This window comes from Chiloscyllium plagiosum, chromosome 11 (assembly GCF_004010195.1).
Source record: "Chiloscyllium plagiosum isolate BGI_BamShark_2017 chromosome 11, ASM401019v2, whole genome shotgun sequence".
NCBI lineage: Eukaryota > Metazoa > Chordata > Chondrichthyes > Orectolobiformes > Hemiscylliidae > Chiloscyllium > Chiloscyllium plagiosum.
Window position 1 is genome coordinate 59,982,969 of NC_057720.1, and position 24,222 is coordinate 60,007,190.

At 38.9% G+C, this 24,222-nt stretch overlaps 1 protein-coding gene across 1 annotated transcript in view; it reads right to left on the reverse strand.

Moving 5' to 3' along the window:
* LOC122554732 (myomegalin-like) overlaps positions 1–24,222 on the reverse strand; it is a 279,918-nt gene that overhangs the window by 62,385 nt on the left and 193,311 nt on the right. Inside the window, exon 4 of the mRNA XM_043700110.1 lies at positions 3,626–3,736. Coding sequence (XP_043556045.1) covers positions 3,626–3,736 — 111 coding nt within the window. The remainder of the gene's footprint in view (positions 1–3,625; positions 3,737–24,222) is intronic.

Consider the following 24,222-nt stretch of genomic DNA (forward strand, 5'->3'; position numbering starts at 1 on the left):
AATTCATGCAGTTTTTGAGCAAAGTACAATGTAACCCTGCAAGTACAAATTCACCCCACAAAATATATGTGTGCATGTGCGTCTTTGTCTGTGTGTCTGTCTGGGTTGGGGGTTGAGAGTGTGAGAAAGTGTGTAGTGTGTGTAGTGAGTGCAGAGTGTCTTATGTTTTGTGATTTACACATGAAAGAAGTGAAACTATCATGGTATTCTAACAGATGAAAGGCTTAACAGACAATCAATTTTTCAATGTATAATTTCAGTCACATCACACTGTAAATTTTTGCTATAAATTCTGTGTGTTAGGATTGAGCCCTCCACTACCACCTGATGAAGGAGCGACGCTCCAAAAGCTAGTGTGCTTCCAATTAAACCTGTTGGACAATAACCTGGTGTTGTGTGATTTTTAACTTTATAGGACAGTGTACAGACTGTGACTATTCTCCTATGACCTGATTCACCACCACCCATTGACTTGATTAACATCACTGCTGAATTGTTAACTTTTGTTGAAGCAGGGTATAACTAAACTAAGCATATAACATACACTTATAGATGGGGGAATAACTAAAAGTATCACCAAAGATGGGAGCTGTTAGATTAATATGGGGATATGAGTAAATGAGGCTACATGCAAACAGGTAGAGTGAATTCTAACTTTCAGCAGGAGTCCAAGGAGGACTTGCAGAAGACAGTTTCTGACTGATTCAGTGGAAGTATGAGACCATGGCAATTTTAACAGTCAGGCCTCAATACCACACTGCTTTCCAGTTGTTCTAGGCAGAGACTGATTAGTAGCTTCACATACATCCAAACGTAGTAAAGAGAGTTTTAAAAGGACATCATAGGAGGGAGTGCAGAGAGGATAGATAGAATAACTTGAACAGGAAAGAGAGCTACCGCTGGTCTAGAAGAGTATTCTTATACCACCTAGCCCCAAAGAGGCGTAAACAGCTTACTTCATAATCTCTTTACATTTCCATTCTACTGAAATCCATGTTAAAATGCTATTAGAATCAGATTAAGAATGATCAAGTCTTGTTTTACATCTATCAATTAGGACACAACTGGTTTCAAGTGAGTTCCTTCACCCCCCACTGCTGTCATGAACAGGTTAAAAGGTTTGCATGTGGGTCGATGGCAATATTCCTACCCTGGACTGAGTCCCACCTGCTCCAGAGGCATATAATTAATCTATGACTAGGTTGATTAGTAAAATAGGTTAATAAGAAAAAGTTACAAATCAGACACACTGGAATCAAGCAGATTTCCAGTGAGTAAATAGCTTGGAGCACTTTAACTGCTTACCCATGCAGTAGAGTTAAAATACTCCAAGAAACTCCAGAGGACTGCAAGAGATCTGACATAATTGCGATTATCTCCACATGGCCACAGAATTACACATGTACTCATCACATCACTGAGAATTAGATACACATGTAGATTAGAGTGATGTCAACTTGTTGCCAATGAGCTGGTTAATGTGTAGCCCACTAAATTGATCTGCATACTGACATTTAGACCACTAAACCACTATTGAGTGTGAACGAATAGGCAAAGGCACAAAGCAAAAATGTCAGTCAGACTATTTGAATTGATACACAGGACCAGTTTAAACTAAAGGATGGGAGTCAAGGGTCTGGATTCTTAAAAGTAAAATTGAGGCTAACGTTGAGATTTGGTATGTGGTAAGTGAATGGGTCGTTGTGCAAATCAACCAGCAAATTCTGCAGGTTTGCAATGCAAGCATTATCTCTTAATGTTGGCCTTTTGAGCCTCATTCCATGCTCTGACTCCAGTTCATTTGGAAATTAAAGGGAATGGTATCACTATAGTAAATGTTCCTGGTGAAATAAAAAAGTATTTCAGGCAGAGGAAGGTGGAGTCAAATGCTTAGGTGCAACAAACATATGACTATATAATTTATCCCTCGCTGTAATAAACTAACCGAATACATTATGCTAACTGTTGCACTGATGAAGAACTCATTATTGCATCCTGTCTCTAAAAGGTGTTTCTTTGCTTTTATTCTGTGATTGATGGTTTATAATTCTCTTGTAACTGTGCAAAGCATTGTATCTATGACAAGCCTCTCATTTTAATGTTGTAGACAATTGAGAGAAAATAAATCTGATCTTGTAGATATTCCTTGCTTCTTTCACTTTGCTATGAGTAGGCCATGAGGTCCTTAATCCTTGCCACCATTCCTTTACACCCACCTGAAAACTCTTTAACAAAATTTTTATTCACCACTACTAATATTGCTCTCTTTGGCTTTTTGTTTGATTAGACACCTAAAAACTGCACTGGGATGTTATTTCCTACTGTAAGGGTATCATATAGATGGAGGTTGTTGCAGGTATTACCCTCTCTTTATCTGCCCACAAAGATTGACACTGCAAATTTGAGCATTACTTATCTGAATTATGAATTTCATTTAAAAAGTTTGAACAGCATAGATTTTTCACAAATTGCTGCAAAGCAGATTCTAAATGGATCACATAACATATTATCTTAAACTTAATTGTTAAATGATTCCTAAGCAATGTTACATGGCTTTTGGTAAACTTTTAAAATGTTTTTTCAATACTAGGTTATGTCAGAAACTAGGGTCAGATTCAAGTTCTTTCCTAAACATTTCCACTTCCTCCTCCACCTTTAAATCCTTCTTAAATTCCAGATGATTGGCTACATTTTTGAGTGTATTCCATCTAAAAACACTTTTCCACTCATCATACAGTGGTTTATTTTGAGCACGCCTCTGTCCAACTCACTAATATGATTATAACAGTACACTGACTCAATCCTGCCAGGTCGATAGGTTTGAAATTGATGTCAAAGATTCTTATTCTTTTGATTGCTTATTTAAATCATTTGATCAATTTACCAATAGGTACTGATAAACATATGTGTTTTCATTCTAAAACATGAGATATTTTTGAGATGTTTTGCTCAATCAGTTGGATATCAAATCCCACAAGAATGAACATCTAACTAGATAATAAATCCTACCAATTATAGATATCCAGGTACAATGAGCTCTTTTTCCATCAATGACTCCAGGTCATTATAAACCATGAATTATGTATTCCACGTTTTATGCAAAGCAACATCCCATCCGCTACAAGATTGCTGCAGATAATTAGAAACGATTGTCTTCAAACAGAATAACTACAGTTGAAGTTTTTGTGTGTAACTTCTATTTGAGGTATATTAGGTACAGAATTTGAACACAAGTAATGCCTGGCAGAAAGATCATCAAATTATTGATGCAAACACTGCTTAGACTATGCAAGCCATTTTCCTTATTGATTATTTCATTCCTTTTCTGTCTTACAAACCTTTCTGGACCACTCTTCATTTGCCAGCTAAGTTGTGCATTAGCAACTTGGGGTAACCTTTTTCCCTGTGGGAATGTACCTTGACACCGTTTGACATGTATCATTTGAAAGTAGAATTGAAATCAGAAAATAATGAGGTAAAGGTTTGAACCTGTGTTCTACTCCTTCCTAAGCACTACTTGTTCATTTTCTTACTTTGTCTATCTAGAAAGGTTGTAATTTGATATCTTGAGTAGACAGTCCTTTCAATTTTTTGCTCACACAGACTAAGATGTAAAGTTTCCTACCCTTTTGTAGATGTCCTCGCTGCTGTCTTCATATTTCTGTTGTATTCTCTCCTCCAGGAAATAGATCCTGAGCTTGAGACTGAAGTTTTCTTTTTTCAAGTCGTTCAGATGCTGGGAAAGAGTACGGTAACCGTTAGACATGGCAGGTGCTAAGGGGGGGGGGGGGCAAACCACCGCCCCCCTCCCCACTCAGTGTAGTAACATCTCAAACAAACTAAAACCAAAGAAACATTTTAAAAGCTGTGTGGACTCTGTCAGCACACAGTCAATGTGCCATCGTAGCACACATTAGAATGGAGAGAAAGCCAAAAGTTTTTTTTATCCGATAAAGGAATGACAGGAATCTTTAACAGAGCAGCACACTGTGACATTTGCATGACAAGTGTCACAAGTGATGTAAATCGATCCCATTACTAGTGAGAGGCCTTGACTAACTTCACATCATCTTATTAGTTTCACAGTGGCAGGTGCCTGCTAGTCTCCTTCTCCGCACTCAATGGCATTTCAAATCAAGCAGATATTTTTGGAACTACTTATAGAATTGTAGAAAAACACCATTTTGATCAATGGATTTTACAGTCATGTCCAAATTTAATACCAATTTAATGCAAGGGATTATGACATCTGAGTTATTTAAGTTAAATCATGAAAAGTTCACTTTATATTGAATAAAAAAGCAGATATTAAAAGTATGAAAGAAAAACAAAAATTGCAGGAAAAATTAAGTAGATCAGGCAGTACCTTTGAAGAAAGAAACAGAATAAGTATTTCAGGTTCTTTCTTCAGAAGAGGGAAAAGTTCTGAATAAATAGTTTTTCTGTTTTGACTGCATTGGTTTCAGAAAAAGTGCTTATAATATCATTCACTTGCAAAGAGATACCATGAGCCAGGCATATTAAGGAGTTCAATTAACATTAGCAGAGATAGTTCTAACCCAAAGTGTTTCAGTGATTCATTTACTTCAATTGCACTGTGAAAAGCAGGACGCAAAAATGAGCAGCAGGAAGAATGCAAACTCCTGTGGCAACTATGACCCAGGTTCATATGACAATCGGCTGACCAAGTAAGACTGAATTTCTCATTTAAATTGCTTCTCCTGATGTTATCAACTGGCTCTATTTCAGCTTTTATCAATAGATAGAAAGAAAATGATAAGTTATGATAATTTCTGTAGTGTACTGATACTTGCATGTGATTCAAGTATTGATCTATCGTTATAATGTTATTTCTATTAAGATACAGACGAAGATCATTGTTTAATTAAGTACCTAGAGCTAATGAAGAGATACAGTTGGGATGCGGGGGTCTAGTAGCAAGTAGGGAGCAGATATAGTCATGTTGTGTTCTGTAAACAAATGTGTCAAGCAAAGGTCCAGTGTCTATTTCACACTTCAGTTGACTTAGGATTAAATTGACAATGTACATTGTACAATGTCTGATTGCATTAGGTTTTTTCAGGAAATAATATACTGAATAAAATAGATTTGATCTGAGGTTTCTCAAAGAATGAAGCTGGATCTTTCCTCAACAAAAACCAAAATAACAGATACCTTGAACAGGCAACTCAGGAAATTGCATACTATAACATCAGGGAATGCCTCACATTGGAGTGGCTCAGTGGTTAGCACTGCTGCCTCAACACCAGGGATCTGCGTTCAACCCCAGGCTCAAGTTTACACATTATCCCCATGTCTGCATGGGTTTCCTCCAGGTACTCCAGTCTCCTCCCACAGCTCAAAGATGTGTAGCTTAATTGGACTGGCCATGCTAAACTGCCCATAGTGTCCAGGAATGTGTAGGTTAAGTAGATTAGTCATGGGAAATGAAGGATTACAGGGATGGGGTGGGTCTAGGAGGGATACTCTTCAGAGGGTCAGTGTGGACTTGATGGGCTGAATGGCCTGCTTCAGCACTATAAGGACTATATGATTCACTGTGTTTGTATGTAATTCTCTGACTCGTGGGATGAGACAAATGGTACTCCCCATGCTCTGTATTTGTGCCTCAACTTTTCATCATATCCTTTAACTAACTTGGTTGAAGGAATTGTGAGTTGCCTATCCAAGTATGTAGGAGATACTAAGATCAAGGGGATAAAATGAAGTAGTCTGATTAAGTCAGTGATCAAAAATATTGATACTGGAGTTCAGTGTGAGGTCATGCACTTTGGACTGAAGTGAGATGAATCAGAGGCAAACTTGTTAGAAAGTAAGCAAAGCTTGAACTTACATTTTTTATATGCACCATATTAGAGTAAGTTCACTTAATAATTGAATAGGAGTCTGTACTAACACCAAAGACTGGGTTCCAACATTTGATTATTCATGAAATAAATATCAGTTGGAAAGCTCCCTTTTCTACCCAGCTGAGAACACATGAAGGGATATTATTGTACTTTGATCCTGTCAACACAAGATGAGCATTATGTATAATAACTATGTACAGTATCTAAGGTCCCACATTGCCTCCCACTATTCTATCTCTGAAATGTGTGTATTTAGCGTGAATGTTGTAGGCTGAGGCCCAATATTCTGTTTTCACCAGATCAAAACAGAACGTCAATATACAAGAGCCTAAACGTGAGTCACCGGATTATAGGGCATCTGTCAAATGTCTATTAAAATATCCATAAATATCTTAGCATTGTGCAATATTTGCTTCTGATGTCAGCCAACGTAGCTTATATCTATGCACCAAAAAGAGCAATGGATTAAATATCTGTTCTAAATGTGTAGTGACTGACATTTGTGATGGAGTGGGAATATTTACCTTTAGCAATCTATTGATTCTCTACGTTCAAGTTAATGCAGAAAAGAATTGGTTAACTATTACACAATGGCAAGAAATTTCAATCTTCACCACATTGTGCTGTAAAATGCTGATCAAATTCATCATTTGCTGTATATGTGTACAATATATGTTTATTCCCTCCACTTTTCTAAAAGCTACTGAAGAAATATGGTCCCCTGTGCAAGAACCTTCCTGAAATGGCCATTCATTTTGTGTGAGTTAGGATGCTGAGAGCTAAGAACAGAGTGGTGCTGATCAAGGGCAGAGAGGCAGTCAGTGTTTGTTGAGAGAAACACTTTGAAGATCTCCTCAACTGAGACTCAATCCTCACGAGTGCCATTGAGCACACCCCACAGCATGCAGCGCACCACCATCTCAGCACAACCTTAGACTGATGGGAGGTTGAAAAGGCCACCAGACATCCAGGAACCAGTAAGAGTGCTGGTGCAAATGGAATCCACAGCAAAATACTAAAATACAATGGAAAAGCATTCTTGGCAATGCTATAATTGTTGAAAATGTTTTGCTGGAAAAGCGCAGCAGGTCAGGCAGCATCCAAGGAGCAGGAGAATCGACGTTTCAGGCATGAGCCCTTTTTCAGGAATGCTATAATTGTGGCTATGTTCAAGACAAGACTAACTGCAATAATTAAAAGGACTTGACCTGCCATCTACCATCGGGAAGGTCAGTGCAAGAATCCTCCTCATCGCCACGTCCTTGCGTCTGAAGAGCTCTTAGTTGAGTCATAGTGTGGATTTCATCCAATAAAAGGCACCTTCACAGCAATTAAGTCCAAAATATTGTAGAGAACAGCAGTAACTGATATACGTGACCTACTTTGACTTCATGAAAGCCTTCTACTGTGTAACCAGGGCGGATTATGGAAAATCCTCCACAAATTTAGTTACTCACAAAAATTTGTCACATGTATTCAATCTGTCCTAAAAGGACACACTGATGTCACCATCCTTTACCCATTGCACGATGACATGCAAGCTGTGATTTGCATGAACAGATTCAAAACAGACCCAACACAAGTGCAAAGTGGACTCATTAAAAGGCAGAATTCGGTCATCACACCAATGTTTTTCTCTGTCTTTCATGTGGCAATGATACCTTACCTCTATGTCTCTCCTCAACAGTGTCAAGCTACTCTACAGGACAAGTGGGAAACTGTTCAATCTATATCACTTCAAGTGCAAAACCAAAATTGCCCCAATCTCCATCATCAAGCTGTAGTACACAGATTATCCTTGCACATATGCACAGAGGCTAGGCTCTGAAGCATTGGTGGCACGTTCATGGAGTGGTGAGAAAGAACAGGCCTTAGGCAGAACATCCTGAAGATGAAAATCTTCCTGCAGTCTGATCCTGCTATGTAGGACTGCCCCCTTACTGTGTAAGTTCAGAATAAGCCATTGGACCCCAGATGGATTATTTTTTGGGAGCCCCCTCTCGGCAAAGGCAGACATCTATGGCAAAACTCAACATCTCCTTCTCCCAGTGTGCCAGCACAGCTCTTTGCCATCTAAGGAAAAAACTGTTTTTTTAGTCAAAGACCTCAAGCACAGCACTAAGCTCAAGTTATGTAAGGCTGTATGTTACCTTCACTCATATGTGAGACAGAGACATGGACAACGTACACCTCAAATCATTGGAGAAATATCATCAGTGATACCTCTGAAAATGCCTGACAGTTCAAAAGCAGGATTGGTATTTTAATATGAGTGTCCTCTTTCAGATCAATATCCCCTGCATCGAAGAATTAGTTATGGTTAATCAGCTGTGTTGGGTGGCCACACTGCTCATCACAAAACATGCTCTCTACTTCGAGCTTCATCACAGCATCCTAGATCTAAGCACTGACACCTGTTAGATTAAGCTATTTCTTGGGTTAATGATCTAATTAATGTCTGTGTCACTTGGTCCATTGAGGGGACTGATGCTCTTTGGACAGATCATTGACTTGTTCAATTAGTGATGACCATCCAACATGCACCGAGACATCAGGGCCCCAAAGGAAAAGGATTAATGTTTTAACCCTAAAAACTGAAAATTTGAATTCCAAGTGCAGATCATGAAATATCAGGAAAATCTTCATTTATTCAACTCAATTCTGTAACAGTGAGATCAAATAAAGTCAGCTGTATTAGACTACTGTCAAGATTAGAGTGGTGCTGGAAAAGCATAGCAGGTCACAGCAGGTCAGGGAGCATCCGAGGAGCAGGAAAATCTCCTGATGAAGGGCTTTTGCCTGAAACATCGGATGCTACCTGGCTTGCTGTGCCTTTCCAGCACCACTCAAATTTTGACTCTGATCTCCAGCATCTGCAGTCCTTACTTTCGTACTGTGTTAAACTACTGCACCCTGATCATCAAGGTTAAGTCCCATTGTCGCAAAGATAGATTCAATGCAAATGATGTTCAAATATGTGACCTCCTGAAACAAACACAAGCAGCCTTCACTGCTTGGTGGATAAACCAAGGTTAAAACTCAAGAAACCAGCTCTACAGTTTAAGGCTGAAGTCAAAAGATAATCTGAAGATTAAGGGCATGTGATGATAAGAGATTTTGAGCATTATGATATGTGAAGATTTTTAAAAGGCACCACAGTCATCTGCAGACCAAAATCAAATCTTCAAAATACCCTTTGTTCGCAGAATGGACCTCTCTTCGGAAGGATGACAGTGCCACCATCAACTCTACAAAGAACATTTTGAACAATTCTTCAATGCACCGTGTTAGTTGATGCAGTGTCCTGTGATCAAATCCATGGGTGACCCCTGATGATGGAAGATTTGCAACAAGCAATCGAATGAACAAAAAACCTGCAGCTCTCTGCTATTTGGCTGAGGCCTTCAAAGCTGGTAGACCTTTGTACTCTTTCTGTAGCTTTGGAAGGGTAAAGAACCCCACTGAAATTCAGAAATGTGATAATTGTAACATTCTTCAAGAATGAAAATAGAATGTGCTGTGAAATTTCTTTTTCCTTGTCCATAGCACAGAAAATTCTGGATGGCGTTATCCTGTGAGGATCTGAAACCTGAATACAGGCCGAGGTAATGAGTTGTTGTCAGGAACAACCACTTAACACATGCTCTTACTAAGTTAGGTGGCAATAAAATGGCTTTCAATGCAAATAATATGACAAAATGGCTTCTCGGCTACAAATTTGACAATTCTGCTAAAAGCTGCATAAAATGGCTTTTAGCTCTGCTATAGCTGTATAATTGACCAACCACAGTCCGCTTCAATAGAGATTAGCGGACAATGCTTCCTTTACAGCACAGAAATAACTAGACTAGACAAGACATTACTGGCCATCCTAACTGACCTTCAACTGCAGGTGAAAAGACTCAGTGAGATAAGGGTGGCCTGAGTGTTGGAAAACAAAGTTGGTTCCCAGGAAATATCACTGGACCGAGTAGCTGTCAAATAACACTATATTGTAAATTAATTGGCAATTGTCTGAATGTACTGTACAATTATGGCCTGTACTGTTCTTTAAGAAAACTATAAAAATTTAGGCTATGTGTATAACCTGTTTTCTGGATGATCTGTGCCCGGCCATAAGAAAAAAATAAAGAATGAAGTCTTAAAGAACCAGATCAATTGTGAGTGCTTATTGACTGATCACAGAACAGAGAGACACCTCCCCACCCCGCCATGCCCGGGGAGGGTCCAGATCTTTACCTGAATTGCTTACATCCTGTAGATGACAGTTTGACTAAGGACTTCCACAGCAACCTCTAACGTTGTCCAAGAAAAATGTCAAGAACACTAAGAGCTCTTAATTGCAATTACTGACCAAACAAATGTATGAAACAATTGTAAGGCTCTGTGGATTATGCTCCAATGATTTATATGCTTAAGAAACTTAATCATAGTCTTGTAATTGCATCATGGATATCATTGCAAATGTTTTGAGTGGGAGATTTGAAACAGACACAAAATTTAGCTGGTGTGATGATACTATGCCTTTGAAGAGATATTCTGTCCGGTTTCTCTTGAAGAGGTGTGCTGATACCATGTCTGCTTCAGAAGTGATAGGTAAACAGCTTTGAGGACCCTGAGTGCTTTTTTAAAAGTAGACAGAAGAAGCATGAGTGGATGCAGTCAGGCTCATACAGACCCAGGGTTTTAGTTTTGCTTTCAGATGGGGCTTTTGGAGTTGAAGTTGGTCAATACAGCTGCAGCAAAAAGCTTAAGTTCTCTCTCTGCTGCAAGATTGTTTCTTTTGGTGTTCCTTATTCCTGGACAGGAGATAGTACATAAGGAAAAACTGTTTTGTTGACTTTGCCAAGAATGTATTTCTGGGATGTTACTAGATTGGAACAGTTGATGACGAATAGTTAGATAATATGTTACTTAACTTTAACTCTATTGAAATACTTAATTATGTCAATTCTTCTTTTTTGCTTGTATGTTAATTGCACTGTGTGAATAAAGTGCATTTTTCTGAAAAACATAATAGTGAACCCATTGAATCATATCTGGAATACAGCACTTTACATTTACCTTTATATAAGATAAAGGTTAGGGTCTGGGCTATCTCCTTGATACACTTTAAGGAGGTTCGGTTGAGTCCATAACAGTGGAGATAAGCAAGGCTGTTTGATGATCTCCATACTATTTACAGTCAATCTGACAATGGTTATTCACCTTAACAAGTATCAATTGTCCTCTGATGTTATTAAATACTGTCCAGACAGAAAACTCTTTAACCTCAGATGCCACCATTTTGAACCTAAACTAACCATTGTCGGTATACATGATTTGTAGTTTGCAGATGTTTACAGTGCCATTGCCCTCTCTGCAGCAGGCTTGCAAGCCACTCTTGGTCTCTTCGACCAAGAAACTCATTGAATGTTGACAAACAAAACTTATATCAACCTTCATCTGGTCAGCCAAATATTCTACCTTCCATGTATATGGTTAGAGACAGTCTGGAAACTGCTAATTGCCTCTCATACTTTGGGAGGTGACTTTCTTAGACAAAGAGAATTAATAGCAGATCAGTTGTGCCACTAGAGATCTTACAGATAACTGATTGCTGTCATAGTTTGTAAGGAAAATAGAGTGGTTACGGTAGGGAATTTTAACTTTCCAAACATAGACTGGGGCTGCCATAGTGTTAAGGATTTAGATGGAAAGAACTTTGTTAAGCATTTACAAGAAAATCTTCTGATTCAGTATGTGGATGTAAATACTAGAGAAACTTGATCTACTCTTGGGAAATAAGACAGGGCAGGTGACTGAGGTGTCAGTGGGGGAGCACTTTGGGGCCAGCGACGATAATTCTATTAGTTTTAAAATAGTGATGGGAAAAAGACAGACCAGATCTGAAAGTTGAAGTTTTAAATTGGAGGAAAGCCAATTTTGACGGTATTAGGCAAGAGCTTTCAAAAGCTGATTGGGGGCAGATGTTTGCAGGTAAAGGGATGGCTGGAAAATGGAAAGCCTTCAGAAATGAGATAACGAGACTCCAGAGATAGTACATTCTTGTTAAGGTGAAAGGAAAGGCTGGTAGGTATAGGGAATGCTGGATGACAAAAGAAATTGAGGGTTTGGTTAAGAAAAAGAAGGAAGCAGATGTAAGGTATAGACAGGATAGATCGAGTGAATCCTTAGAAGAGTATAAAGGCAGTAGACATATACTTAAGAGGGAAATTAGAAGGGCAAAAAGGGGGCAAGTAGAGTTAAGGAGAATCCAAAGGATTTTTACAAATACATTAAGGACAAAAGGGTGACTAGGGAGAGAATAGGGCCGCAAGGTGGCCTTTGTGTGGAGCCGCAGGAGATGGGGAAAATACTAAACAAGTATTTTGCATCAGTATTTGCTGTGGAAAAGGATATGGAAGATATAGAATGTAGGGAAATAAATGGTGATATCTTGAAAAATGTCCATATTACAAAGGAGGAAGTGCTGGATGTCTTGAAATGCATAAAGATGGACAAATCTCTAGAACCTGATGAGGTGCACCCTAGAACTCAGTGGGAAGCTAGGGAAGTGATGGTTGGGCCTCTTGTTGAGATATTTGTATCATCAACCACTGGGCAGCACGGTGGCACAGTGGTTAGCACTGCTACCTCACAGTGCTAGAGACCCGGGTTCAATTTCCGCCTCAGGCGACTGACTGTGTGGAGTTTGCACGTTCTCCCCGTGTCTGCGTGGGTTTCCTCCGGATGCTCCGGTTTCCTCCCACAGTCACAAAGATGTGCAGGTTAGGTGAATTGGCCATGCTAAATTGCCCGTAGTGTTAGGTAAGGGGTAAATGTAGGGGTATGGGTGGGTTGCGCTTCAGCGGGGCGGTGTGGACTTGTTGGGCTGAAGGGCCTGTTTCCACACTGTAAGTAATTTAATCTAATCAATAGTCACAGATGAGGTGCCGGAAGACTAGAGGTTGGCTAACGTGGTGCCAGTATTTAAGAAATATGGTAAGGACAAGCCAGGCAACTATAGACCAGTGAGCCTGACGTAGGTGGTAGGCAAGTTGTTGGAGGGAATCTTGAGAGACAGGCTGTACATGTATTTGGAAAGGCAAGGACTGATTAGGGATAGTCAAATGGCTTTGTGCATGGGAAATCATGTCTCACAAACTTGATTGAGTTTTCTGAAGAAGTAACAAAGAGGATTGATGAGGCAGAACAGTGGGCGTGATCTATATGGAATTCAGTAAGGCGTTTAACAAGGTTCCCCATGGGAGACTGGTTAGCAAGGTTAGATCTCATGGAATACAGGGAGAACTAGCCATTTGGATACAGAACTGGCTCAAAGGTAGAAGACAGAGGGTGGTGGTGGAGGATTATTTTTCAGACTGGAGGCCTTTGACCAGTGGAGCGCCACAACGATCTGTGCTGGGTCCACTTCTTTTCATCATTTATATAAATGATTGGATGTGAGCTTAAGAGGTATAGTTAGTAAGTTTGCAGATGACACCAAAATTGGAAGTGCAGTGCACAGCAAAGACGGTTACCTCAGATTACAACAGGATCTTGATCAGATGAGCCAATGGGCTGACAAGTGGCAGGTGGAGTTTAGTTTAGATAAATGTGAGGTGCATTTTGGGAAAGCAAATCTTAACAGGACTTATACACTTAATGGTAAGGTCTTCGGGAGTGTTGCTGAACAAAGAGACCTTGGAGTGCAAGTTCATAGCTCCTTGAGAGTGGAGTCGCAGGTAGATAGTATAGTGAAGAAGGCGTTTGGTATGCTTTCCTTTATTGGTCAGAGTATTGAGTACAAGGATTGGGAGGTCATGTTGCAGCTGTACAGGACAGCTATAGGGAGAGGTTGAATAGACTAGGGCTGTTTTCCTTGGAGGTTTATAAAATCATGAGGGGCATGGATAGGGTAAATAGAGGCAGGATACATTTAAGATCAGAAGCAGAACATTTAAAGTAGATGTAAGGAAAAACGTTTTTACAGAGAGGATGGTGGGAATCTGGAACTCAATGCTCGTAAAGGTGGTAGAAGCAGAAACTCTCATAATATTTAGTCCAGAACGAGAGGGGATAGGTTTAGGATGAGAGGGGAAAGATATAAAAGAGACCTGAGGGGCAACCTTTTTCACGCAGAGGGTGGTACGTATGTGGAATAGGCTGCAAGAGGAAGTAGTGGAGACTAGTACATTTAAAACCCATCTGGATGGGTATACGAATAGGAAGGGTCTGGAGGGATATGTGCGGATGCTGGGAGGTGAGATAGATTGGGTTGGGATATCTGGTCGGCATGGATGAGTTGAACCAAACGGAATGTTTCTGTGCTGTGCATCTCTATGACTCTAAGTGTTTGACAACAAAGACTTCCCAAGTCAATAAAAGTCCTAGTGTACTGACCATGCATCAAAGACAAATAAAAAAATCTATAAAAATCCCCTCAGAATTTTCTCCTGTTGTATTCTCTGGATTGAAGGGAAAGACAGTTGAACAATCATTGGTGTCCTTTTTGGAGCTAGGTCCACTAGCATTTAGGCAAACTCCTGCAAATCATTTTCAGTAGATTGCTCAGCATATTTGGATGGCAATAAACCACTCCAACCGGGTTCAGTTCTTTCAACTCTATGACCAACATGCCATGAACAATTAAAGAAACAATAAATGGCACGTTAGCTCTGCTGTAGCACAGAGGAATTAATCTTGATCAATGAGGAGAATTTACCATGGCTTGATCAACCAACCAAGTACTAATCAAAATCAAGCTCAAATCTTCTCTGATTTGTATGGCTTAATACTTGCTGAGCAACGCAGTTATCGACTAAGCCATTGGGAGAAGTTTTAGGTTTGTCTTCCCTTATCAAGCTGTGAATCCCACACAACATTAATACCTAATAACTGCAGCAGTGATGTATTTCGGTGACCAGCAGAACAAGGCTTTGCTTACCTTATCTTACAATCATTGAGACCAATCTTAGCTGCATCAGGAATAGGACTATGGGGCAAATTCACCAGTATCGAAACTTAAACTCTTAACATTTTAGCATTAAAATGTGGTATTCTGAGAATGAGCTACCTGCACAAGCTAAACAGATATAACCAGTGAAACAAAATTAGTTCCACATCCGTGTTTAAAGACTATGGGGAAGAATTTTTATAGAGTTCTTTCTATCTGCTGCCACAATTTGAATAAAAGAATTCAGGAAACCAAGGTGAAATGGTGCAATTGGTGAATTTTAACAATTAATCTTGGTCCTCCTGGAGTTCTATTGATCTTTCACCAGAAAATCCTCACACAATTTCTCTGCATCAGAACACATTTTGGTTCAGACTGAAACATGAAAATATCTAAGCTGAGGTGAAAATGATATTGAGTTTATTGATAGTCGCCAAGTTACTATCCATTACATGATGAACCACAAGAGAGCTGACAACTGTGAATGTATTGGGTTGGATATACTATGCTGAAACTTCTGATTCACAGTCATTGCAAGGTTACTTTCACAAATTCATTGTTCAGTGTTCCATTGGAAATGTAAGCTCATAAAAATGACCCTGTTTCTAACATTCATTTATGAAATTGACCATCGCTGACAAGGTCAGCATTTATGGTCCATCCCTAATTGTTCTTGAGAAACTGATAGTCAGCTGCTTTCTTCACTATAGCAGAGTGGCTTGTTAGGTCATATCTGAGTAGGAATTAATCACATTGCTGTGGGTCTGGAGTGATGCATGAGCCACACTGAGTAAATACAGCAGATTTCACTTTTAAGTTGGTGAGTACACATTGCCATGCAAAAAGGTCAAAGTCCCAATGCATTGATCACACAATAAGGAGCATTGTTGAGTTTTTTGTACTTACATAAAACAAAATGATCTTTTTCACTCAGGTGGGGATCATATCTCTTGTTAGACCCATCAACGATGTGATCCAAAGACAACAGCATGAATAGACCTGAGAGATGATCTACGGAACTGATGCTCTATGAAACCATGCTAAAACTGGAGCTGCCAGCTACAAGCTGGTAGTTTAATATTATTCAGTCTCCTATTACTTCAAATCAATTGGGTTAATAGATCGACAAGTGGCAGATGGAGGTTAGTTTGGATTATTGTAAGGTATTGCAAACAAGGACAGGACTTGTATAAGTAATGGTAAGGCCCTGGGTAATATTGTAGAACAGAGACCTTGGGGTTCAGGTACATAATTCTTTGAAATTTGCTTCACAGGTAGACAAGGTGATTAAGAAGATGTTTAGCCTCGCTTGCCTTCATTGTTTATTCCTGTTATGTTGAAGTTATACAAAATGTTGGTGCGGCCTCTATTGGAGTATTGCATGCAATTCTGGTCACCCTGTTATAGGAAGGATATTATTAAACTGGAGACAGTTCAGGAAAGATTTACCAGGGTCTTGCTAAGATCGCAGGGTTTGAGATATAAAAATAGATTGGAAAGACTGGGACTTTTTTCATTGGAGCGTAGTTGGTTGAGGGGTGGTCTTATTGAGATTTATTAAATTATGAGAGACATAGATAAGGTGAATAACAAGAATCATTTCCTTAGAGTGGGGAAATTCAAAACTAGGGTGCTTTTTTTTTTAAGATGAGATGAGAAAGAATTAAAAAGGACCCAGTTGATTTTCATTTTTTTTTACAACAGTGTGGTTTATGTTTGGAATGAACTGCCAGAGGAAGTGATGGATGCAGATGCAGTTACAACATTTAAAAGACATTTGGATATGTACATGAGTAAGAAAGGTTTGGAGGCATATGGGCTAAGCAGATAGGATTAATTCAGTTTGGGAACATGGTTCGCGTGGACTAGTTGGACCAAAGGGTCTGTTTCCACACTGTATGACTCTATGATTCTATTTCCTTTCTTTCAAAACAGTTATGAACTACTACAACAATTCAGCAGTTTAATGGTCACCATTACTGACAACAGCTTTTCTTGTTATGGATTTACTTAATTAATTGAATTTAAATTCTCCTGTGTCATGGCGGGATTTAAACTAATATCTCAGATCACTTGTCCTGCTCCTTGATTAAGAAATAAGATATATATAGAGAAATTTCACAAAACAAACTCAGCTTTGAAATGTATGAAAGCTATTGAGGTGTGGTATATGTGGAGAATAAACATGAGCATTCGACCAGCTGTCAATTCCACATACTTCGATGTAATTCCACTATTGATATTGACAAAATTAAAACATTGGTCTTTTTAAAACTTAACATTCCAGTAGAGATTTATATCTCATAGACATTTTCTCTAACGTAGATGTTGAGTTATTACTGAGTTAGTACAATGATTCCTACTCTCGTTAATGTACATGAGTATCTATTCAGAGGTTGAGAGGAAACACTCATTTATAGTGGCATCATATAAACAGCCTGGGTAAAATTACTTTCTAACTGCTAATTATAGTCTAATAGATTAAACCATATATAAATAAAACATTGACACTGCTTTGGAACAAGTTCATTACATATATAGCACAAACATAACAAAGTCATTCCAAGGTTACACATTACAGGAAAATAAGAAATCTCAGTACAGAAGACCAGACTACTGTTTACTCATTCCCTTGCCTCTGTAACCCTTCTTTTCTTTTCGTCCTTCGATTCTACTTGCCATCCCATAATTTGAGGGGATATGCATAGACTATGTTTCCTCACAGATGCCCTGTAATTGATCATTCGAAGGTTTGCAGAGGTAATCAAACATAAATTCCCTATTTTTTTTAACTCCCCTTCCTGTGTGGTTTCTGAAAGATCTAAATAGGAAGCAAAATTCCAAATGTATAAAACTTTCCTACTGCGGGACACAACACAGTAAATGGAAAGCATGAAAGTAATTGCCTGGCGCGAAAGGGATTGGGATGTATGGCTCACCACATGACCACAGTCTGAATTGCAGATGAGAAAATAACTCAAGCACTGTAATCAAACTCCAGTTATCATGCTGTTTGCTGGTCGCTCACTATCCGGAAGACAAACAAACTATCTGATTAGTGAAAATGTAAACACCATTTTCATGTTTAATTTCAAATTGTATTCTTAATGAGTCAAGTTGGTAGATGCCAGTGATTGAAATTAAACCACTCTTGTAATTTTTGCACACATTGTTGCTATCAAACACTCACAAATCAGGTACAACACATTAACACTTCTTCAATATTATCCCCAAAATCAATCCCATTTGCATTTCACACAACTTAGCCATTTGGCTACTAGAATTGAAATTGCCAATTTAATAAACATTCGCTTAAAAAAATGTCAGCCAGGAAGATGACTCAAGTTAAAGCAGCAGGATACAGTTGTTAAATGACTTGTCTTCAGGCAGAACACACATGAACTAACATATTGAAACTGGTATAAGACTGCAGTCAACCCTTGCGCACTAGCTGGCAAAAGTGGACGGAGACTAATATCTCATCAATGCACCGTTAATTCAAACTCAGGTTTTACAGTTCATAACCTCATTTAGATCCAAACATAAAATTTTTCTGAAGAAGCATTTAGCATAAATGTATTATGTTAAATACTCTTGTTAAACAAATAGCTTGTATAATTAGTAAAAGACCAGAAAACATGCATACTCCACTACAACAGATTGGTTTGCCACGTTTCTAACTTGGAATCTAACAATTGAGCTGGAGTTTGGAGTGCAATATCAAGGCTTTCACAATAAGGTTTAAAAAGCCAAGAGTTCATGAAGACCAGTTTCTACAACACCCTGCTCCACTTTCAAAGTAATGCAACTTCTAACACTATTGTTTTGCTATGCTGATCTCATCATCCAATATATATAACTGCCACAATGCACATAATGCAAGTAGCAAATTCCTTAGTTTGTTTCTATTACAATTAGGGACAGCAGACTCCATTGACAACATTTGCTCCATCATTCTTTTAAATAAAAATACATAACCATTCTTGTTCCCAATTACATAGATTTATTTCTGGATTCTTTGGATGTTTTTAGTGTCAATTGTTCAAGTCAAACTTTTGTTGAATTAATTTGAGTATATTGAGGTATCACGGTAAATTTTACAATGCAGCACTCCTGTCAGTGAGTTTCACATCCGCAGAATGTATTGCAGGAACTCAAGTATGGAGAACTCCTTACCTAATTCATGTCCTCTTTACACTAAATGTGATGGAGGTAAGATCATGGAAAGAACTTATGACGTAAGAAACAGAGGGTGTAAGCCATAAATATGGTGACCTTTGTATAGCTGGCTAACTGCATACAGTAAATGTGAGAATTGCCCTGTCGTTATCAGAAACTAAAATTAGTAATTCAGGCTAGGGTGTCAAAACATTTGATTTTGAAATTAATAGTTGATTATTCTGAAAATATAAGATATTTCAACTAGTTTCTGTTGTTATAGTCATGAGTAAGGTGGGATAGAGCCCAGATTGGAATTCTGGGAATCACTAGCAGAATCTTTTTAGAAGTCTTTGGGATTGGAGTTAAAAGTGTCTTAGTTGATGGGTATAAACCCTGAATTCAGCAGGCAGAGAAAGGAAGAGTGGGGATCTCCTAACAGCTGTAAATCAGAAGCAAAAGGGCCGTAAAAGTGGAGACACTGTGCAAGAGGGCAATGAACATTATGGTTGAGTTGAAAAGTTCACAGTTGTGAGGGTTTGAAGAAGTGTTGAAGGATCTCTTAGCCCAAGGCTAATAGGAGGATCCCCATGAAATTTCACACCTTGGAGAATAGCTGGAGCACTGAGGGAAAAACAAAATGAATTTCTGAGAGCTGGGTAACTTGCTTTGGTCCCAGAAAGTAAACATAGAACATGGAACAATATAGCTCATACAGGCGCTTCGGCCCTTGATGTTGTGCTGACCTTTTATCCTACTCTAAGATCAGACTAACCTACACACTCTTCATTGTACTATCTTCCATGTGCCTATCCAAGAGTTGTTCCAATGTCCCTAATGTATCTGACTCTACTATCACTGCTGGCAGTGCATTCCACACACCTACCACTCTCTGTGTAACGAATCTACCTCTGACATCTCCCCTAAACCTTCCTCCAATCACCTGAAAATTATGTCGCCTCATGATAGGCATTTCCACCTGGGGAAAAAGTCTCTGGATATCCACTCTATCTATGCCTCTCATCAGCTTTTACACTTCTATCAAGTCACCTCTCATCCTTCTTCACTCCAATGAGAAAAACTCTAGCTCCTTCAACATTTCTTTATAAGACATGCCCTCCAGTCCAGACAGCATCCTGGTAAATCTCTTCACCCTCTCTAAAGCTTCCACATCTTTTCTATAATGAGGTGACCAGAACTGCACACAATATTCCAAGTGTGGTCTAACCAGGGCTCTTTAACAAGGGGATTGAGTTTATGAAAGCCAACACACCATAAGCCTTCTTAAAAGTCCTATTCAACTTGGGTGGCAACTTTGAGGGACTTATGGACATGGTCCCTAAGATCCCTCTGTTCCTCCTCCACATTGCCAAGAATCCTGCCTTTAACTCTGTATTCTGCATTCAAATTAGACCTTCTAAAATGAATCACCTTACACTTTTCCAGGTTGAACTACATCTGCCAACTACCAGCCCAGTTCTGCATCCTGTCAATGTCCTGTTGCAACCTACAACAACTCTCCAGATTATCCACAACTCTACCAGCCTTCATGTCATCAGCAAACTTGCTAACCCATCCTTCCATTTCCTCATCCAAGTCATTTACAAAAAACACAAAGAGCAGAGGTCCCAGAACCGATCCCTTTTGAACACCACTGGTCACCGAGCTCCAGGCTGAATACTTTCCATCTACCACCACCCTCTGTCTTTTATAGGCCAGCCAATTCCGTATTCAGACTGGCAGGTTTCCCTGTATCCCATGCCTCCTTACTTTCTGAATGAGTCATGGGGAACCTTATCAAATGCCTTGCTAAAGTCTATGTACATCACATTCACTGCTCTGCCTTCATCAATTATTTTGCCACATCCTCAAAGAATTCAATAAGGCTTGTGATGTGGTGATGCTAGTGTTGGACTGGGGTGGATGAAGTTAGATGTCACATAACACCAGGTTATTTTCCAACAGCTCTATCCAAAATCACAAGCCTTCAGAGCCCTGTCTCCCTTCCCCCCCCCCCCATTAGGTAAAGTGGAGAGAGGCACACAGGCATAGAATATATCGGCAGAGAGATAGTGGCAAGATTTGGTTGTGGGTGCTCACATGGGTCCCTAAAGGAAAATTCATGATCATGGGTGGTGGTTTCAGGAAAACTGGGAGGGTCTGTTGAAATTTTTAGTTTAAAGTATTCATGCCTATGTTTTGTGTTTTTTGATGCAAATCGTGGTATGCACCTAAGACGGTTTATATAGTAGTTTATACAGTAGTGTTTGTTTTACTTATTCCTTACATCGTAAAATTAAACTGTTTTAAAAATGGAATTTTGTGATATAACTTCCTTGAGTTGATCCCTGCGTGTTTGAGTTTCTTTTTAAATGTTAACAGTTTCTATGAGGAAGTTGTAACAATGCCAATCAACATAAGCTGAAGTGAGTGACAATTGCTTAACTAGCAACAAAAAGTTCATAGTAGTAAAATGTAGGTCCTACATTTTGGTGATGTCTGTGACACCCTGAACACATGGAACTAGGCTGGATTTCAGTACGGTCAATGACCATGAAACTATTGGAGCTGGTACCGGATCTCAGATAACCATGTGAACTTGTCTTTGAACTCAACGAAAATAATATCAGAAATGAGCGACTTAAAATAATTGCAGAACTTGATAAAGACTTGTAAAATTTAAAATGGGGTGTCACTTTATCACTGCTTCTTGAAATATCACATGTTGTTTCACAATCTTTTAAATCCTGCTTTTATGCTGTACAATGGGCTTTTGATATTTTTACCCCTGAATTTCTTTGTATTATTCAACCTTCAGTTGAGATGGTAAACCACTGTCTACCCGGTCAAGGAAATATTAAAAATCCCCGGCACTATTTGAAGAACGAAACAGATCTTTTTCAATATTCTTGCCAAAATGTATTCATTATTCCTCAATTTGTTCTGCATTAGCTGATCTCAGCTGGGGTGATGGTGCTGTAATTAACCTTGGCACAGCTAGGTTCAGAAGACAAGATAACCAAAGTATTTCCACTAACAAAAAGAGAATGCTGGAAGCAATCAGGCAACATCTGTGGAAAGAGAATCAGAGTTAATGTTTCAGATTGATGATCTGTCATAAGATTGTACTCCTGACTGTTAAGCAGAATCTCTTAGTAGAAGTTAATAAGATCAAACAGTACTCAAATATGTTGCACCCTATGGTCAAATATGTCACTGGTATTCACGGTCAATATTCACACATATGGCTAGTTGGATGAAGCAAGAGGTGAACTCATAGAGGGTGGTTAAGAAGGCGTTTAGCACACTTGCCTTTATTGCTCAGACCTTTGAGTATAGGAGTTGGGATATCATGTTGAGGTTGTACAGGAAATTGGTGAGGCCTTGTCTGAAGTATTGTGTTCAGTTCTGGTTACCCTGTTATAGGAAGGATATTATTAAATTTGAGAGGGTTCAGAAACGATTTACCAAATGTTGCTGGGATTAAAAGGTTTGACTTATAAAGATAGGCTAGATAGGGTGGGACTTTTTTTTTCCACTGGAGGTTTAGGGGCAACCTTTAGAGATTTATAAAATCATGAAGGGCTTGGATAAGGTGAATAGTGCTCTGAAAGCTAGTGCTTCCAAATAAACCTGTTGGACTACGATCTGGTGTTGTGTGATTTTTAACTTTGTACACCCCAGTCCAATATTGGCACCTCCAAATAGTGAATAGCAAGGTCTTTTCCTTAGAGTGGGTATTTCAAAACTAGACAGATATTTTTAATGTAAGAGGAGAAAGATTTAAACCGGACATGAGGGCAATGTTTCTTACACAGAGAGTGGTTTGTATGAAGAATGAATTGCCAGAGGAAGTGACAGATGCAGGATTTAGTTACAAGTTACAAGATTTACAAGATATTTGGATAAGCACATGAATAGGAATGGTTTGGAACGATATGAGCCAAACATAGGCAAATGGGATGAGTTTAGTTTGGGAACATGCTTGGCGTGGACCAGTTGGACTGAAAGGTCTGTTTCCATGCTGTATGACTAAGTGTCAAAGAGTCAATATGATCAGGAAAAGAAGTGAGAAAAGTTGCAGGAAAAGAAGAAAGAGGAATTACAGAATTTGATTAAATTACAGAATTTGAAACTTTTGGCAATTTAACACTGCAGTGAGCTGAGATAAGCCACTTAAGCCTTTGCAAAGTGACATGGTTTATAGAGCTCTGTGGTAGAGATTGCTGATGGAAATAAAGCTATGCACAGCATCATGCTTCACTCAAAAGAATAATGGCAGTTAAAGAGTACAAGACATTCTGGACTTGCTTTTAATATTACCATTGTAACTCAAGGTGGGAATCAGTGCATTGGACAAAGTCAATAATTACTTCTAGTAAGACAATGCATATGGAGTTCTGAAGGAGATGGACCAATGAATTTGTTTAGATTAAAAATTACAACCCATTTAAAAATGCACTATCAGTAGACATAGTCATGTACTTCCCCTCCACAAATATTTAGTTGACAAAAAAAAGTACAAAGTCACACACTGTGTTACTGAAATGTCAGGCAGTATTACAGTCTATCTGCAGTCTAATACTGATACCAGTGACATGTGTCATGGAGTTGGCAGATCAGAGTTATAGTACAAATTGTGTGTTACTGCAGGTTCCAATGAGTTCAACATGTGCTCCATTCCTTCAGTGGACAGACTGGTAGTGTCAGTCCTCTACTAACACCAGAAATATTGAAAAGTCTATATACAACATGGTATTCAGTGGTGTCCCTTGAGTACTATTAAAAAGTGATTTGGCACACATTGGCAGTTAAAGCCTGTAGGAGATGGTCTCTTTGAGAGATTGATGAACTGTTTGTCTGAAATATTTGCTGCATTGTCTGTCTTCAGTCTTAAAATATGAACAGTGGGAGGGTGTCTGATGCCTGTGAAACTGTTCACCACACACAGATTGGGTCTTTCAGGTAAGGAATGGAGAAAAAGAAAGTAAAGCAAATGATAAGCACTGTATTTCCTCTCTTTTATGAAACATTTAGTTACTATTTTCTAAAGTGTATCCATTTCAGATAGGATTCTTCACGCATTGTAGTGTAGCCTTTTGCATTCAAAAGCAAAAATCACAAATTTAAAATCAAATAGAAATTGCTGGAAATGTACAGCTGGTCAGTCAGCATCTTTATAAGAAAAATGCATTGATATTTCAGTTGTTCTGATGGAAGTTCCGCCTACTTAACATTAATATATTATTTTCTTGC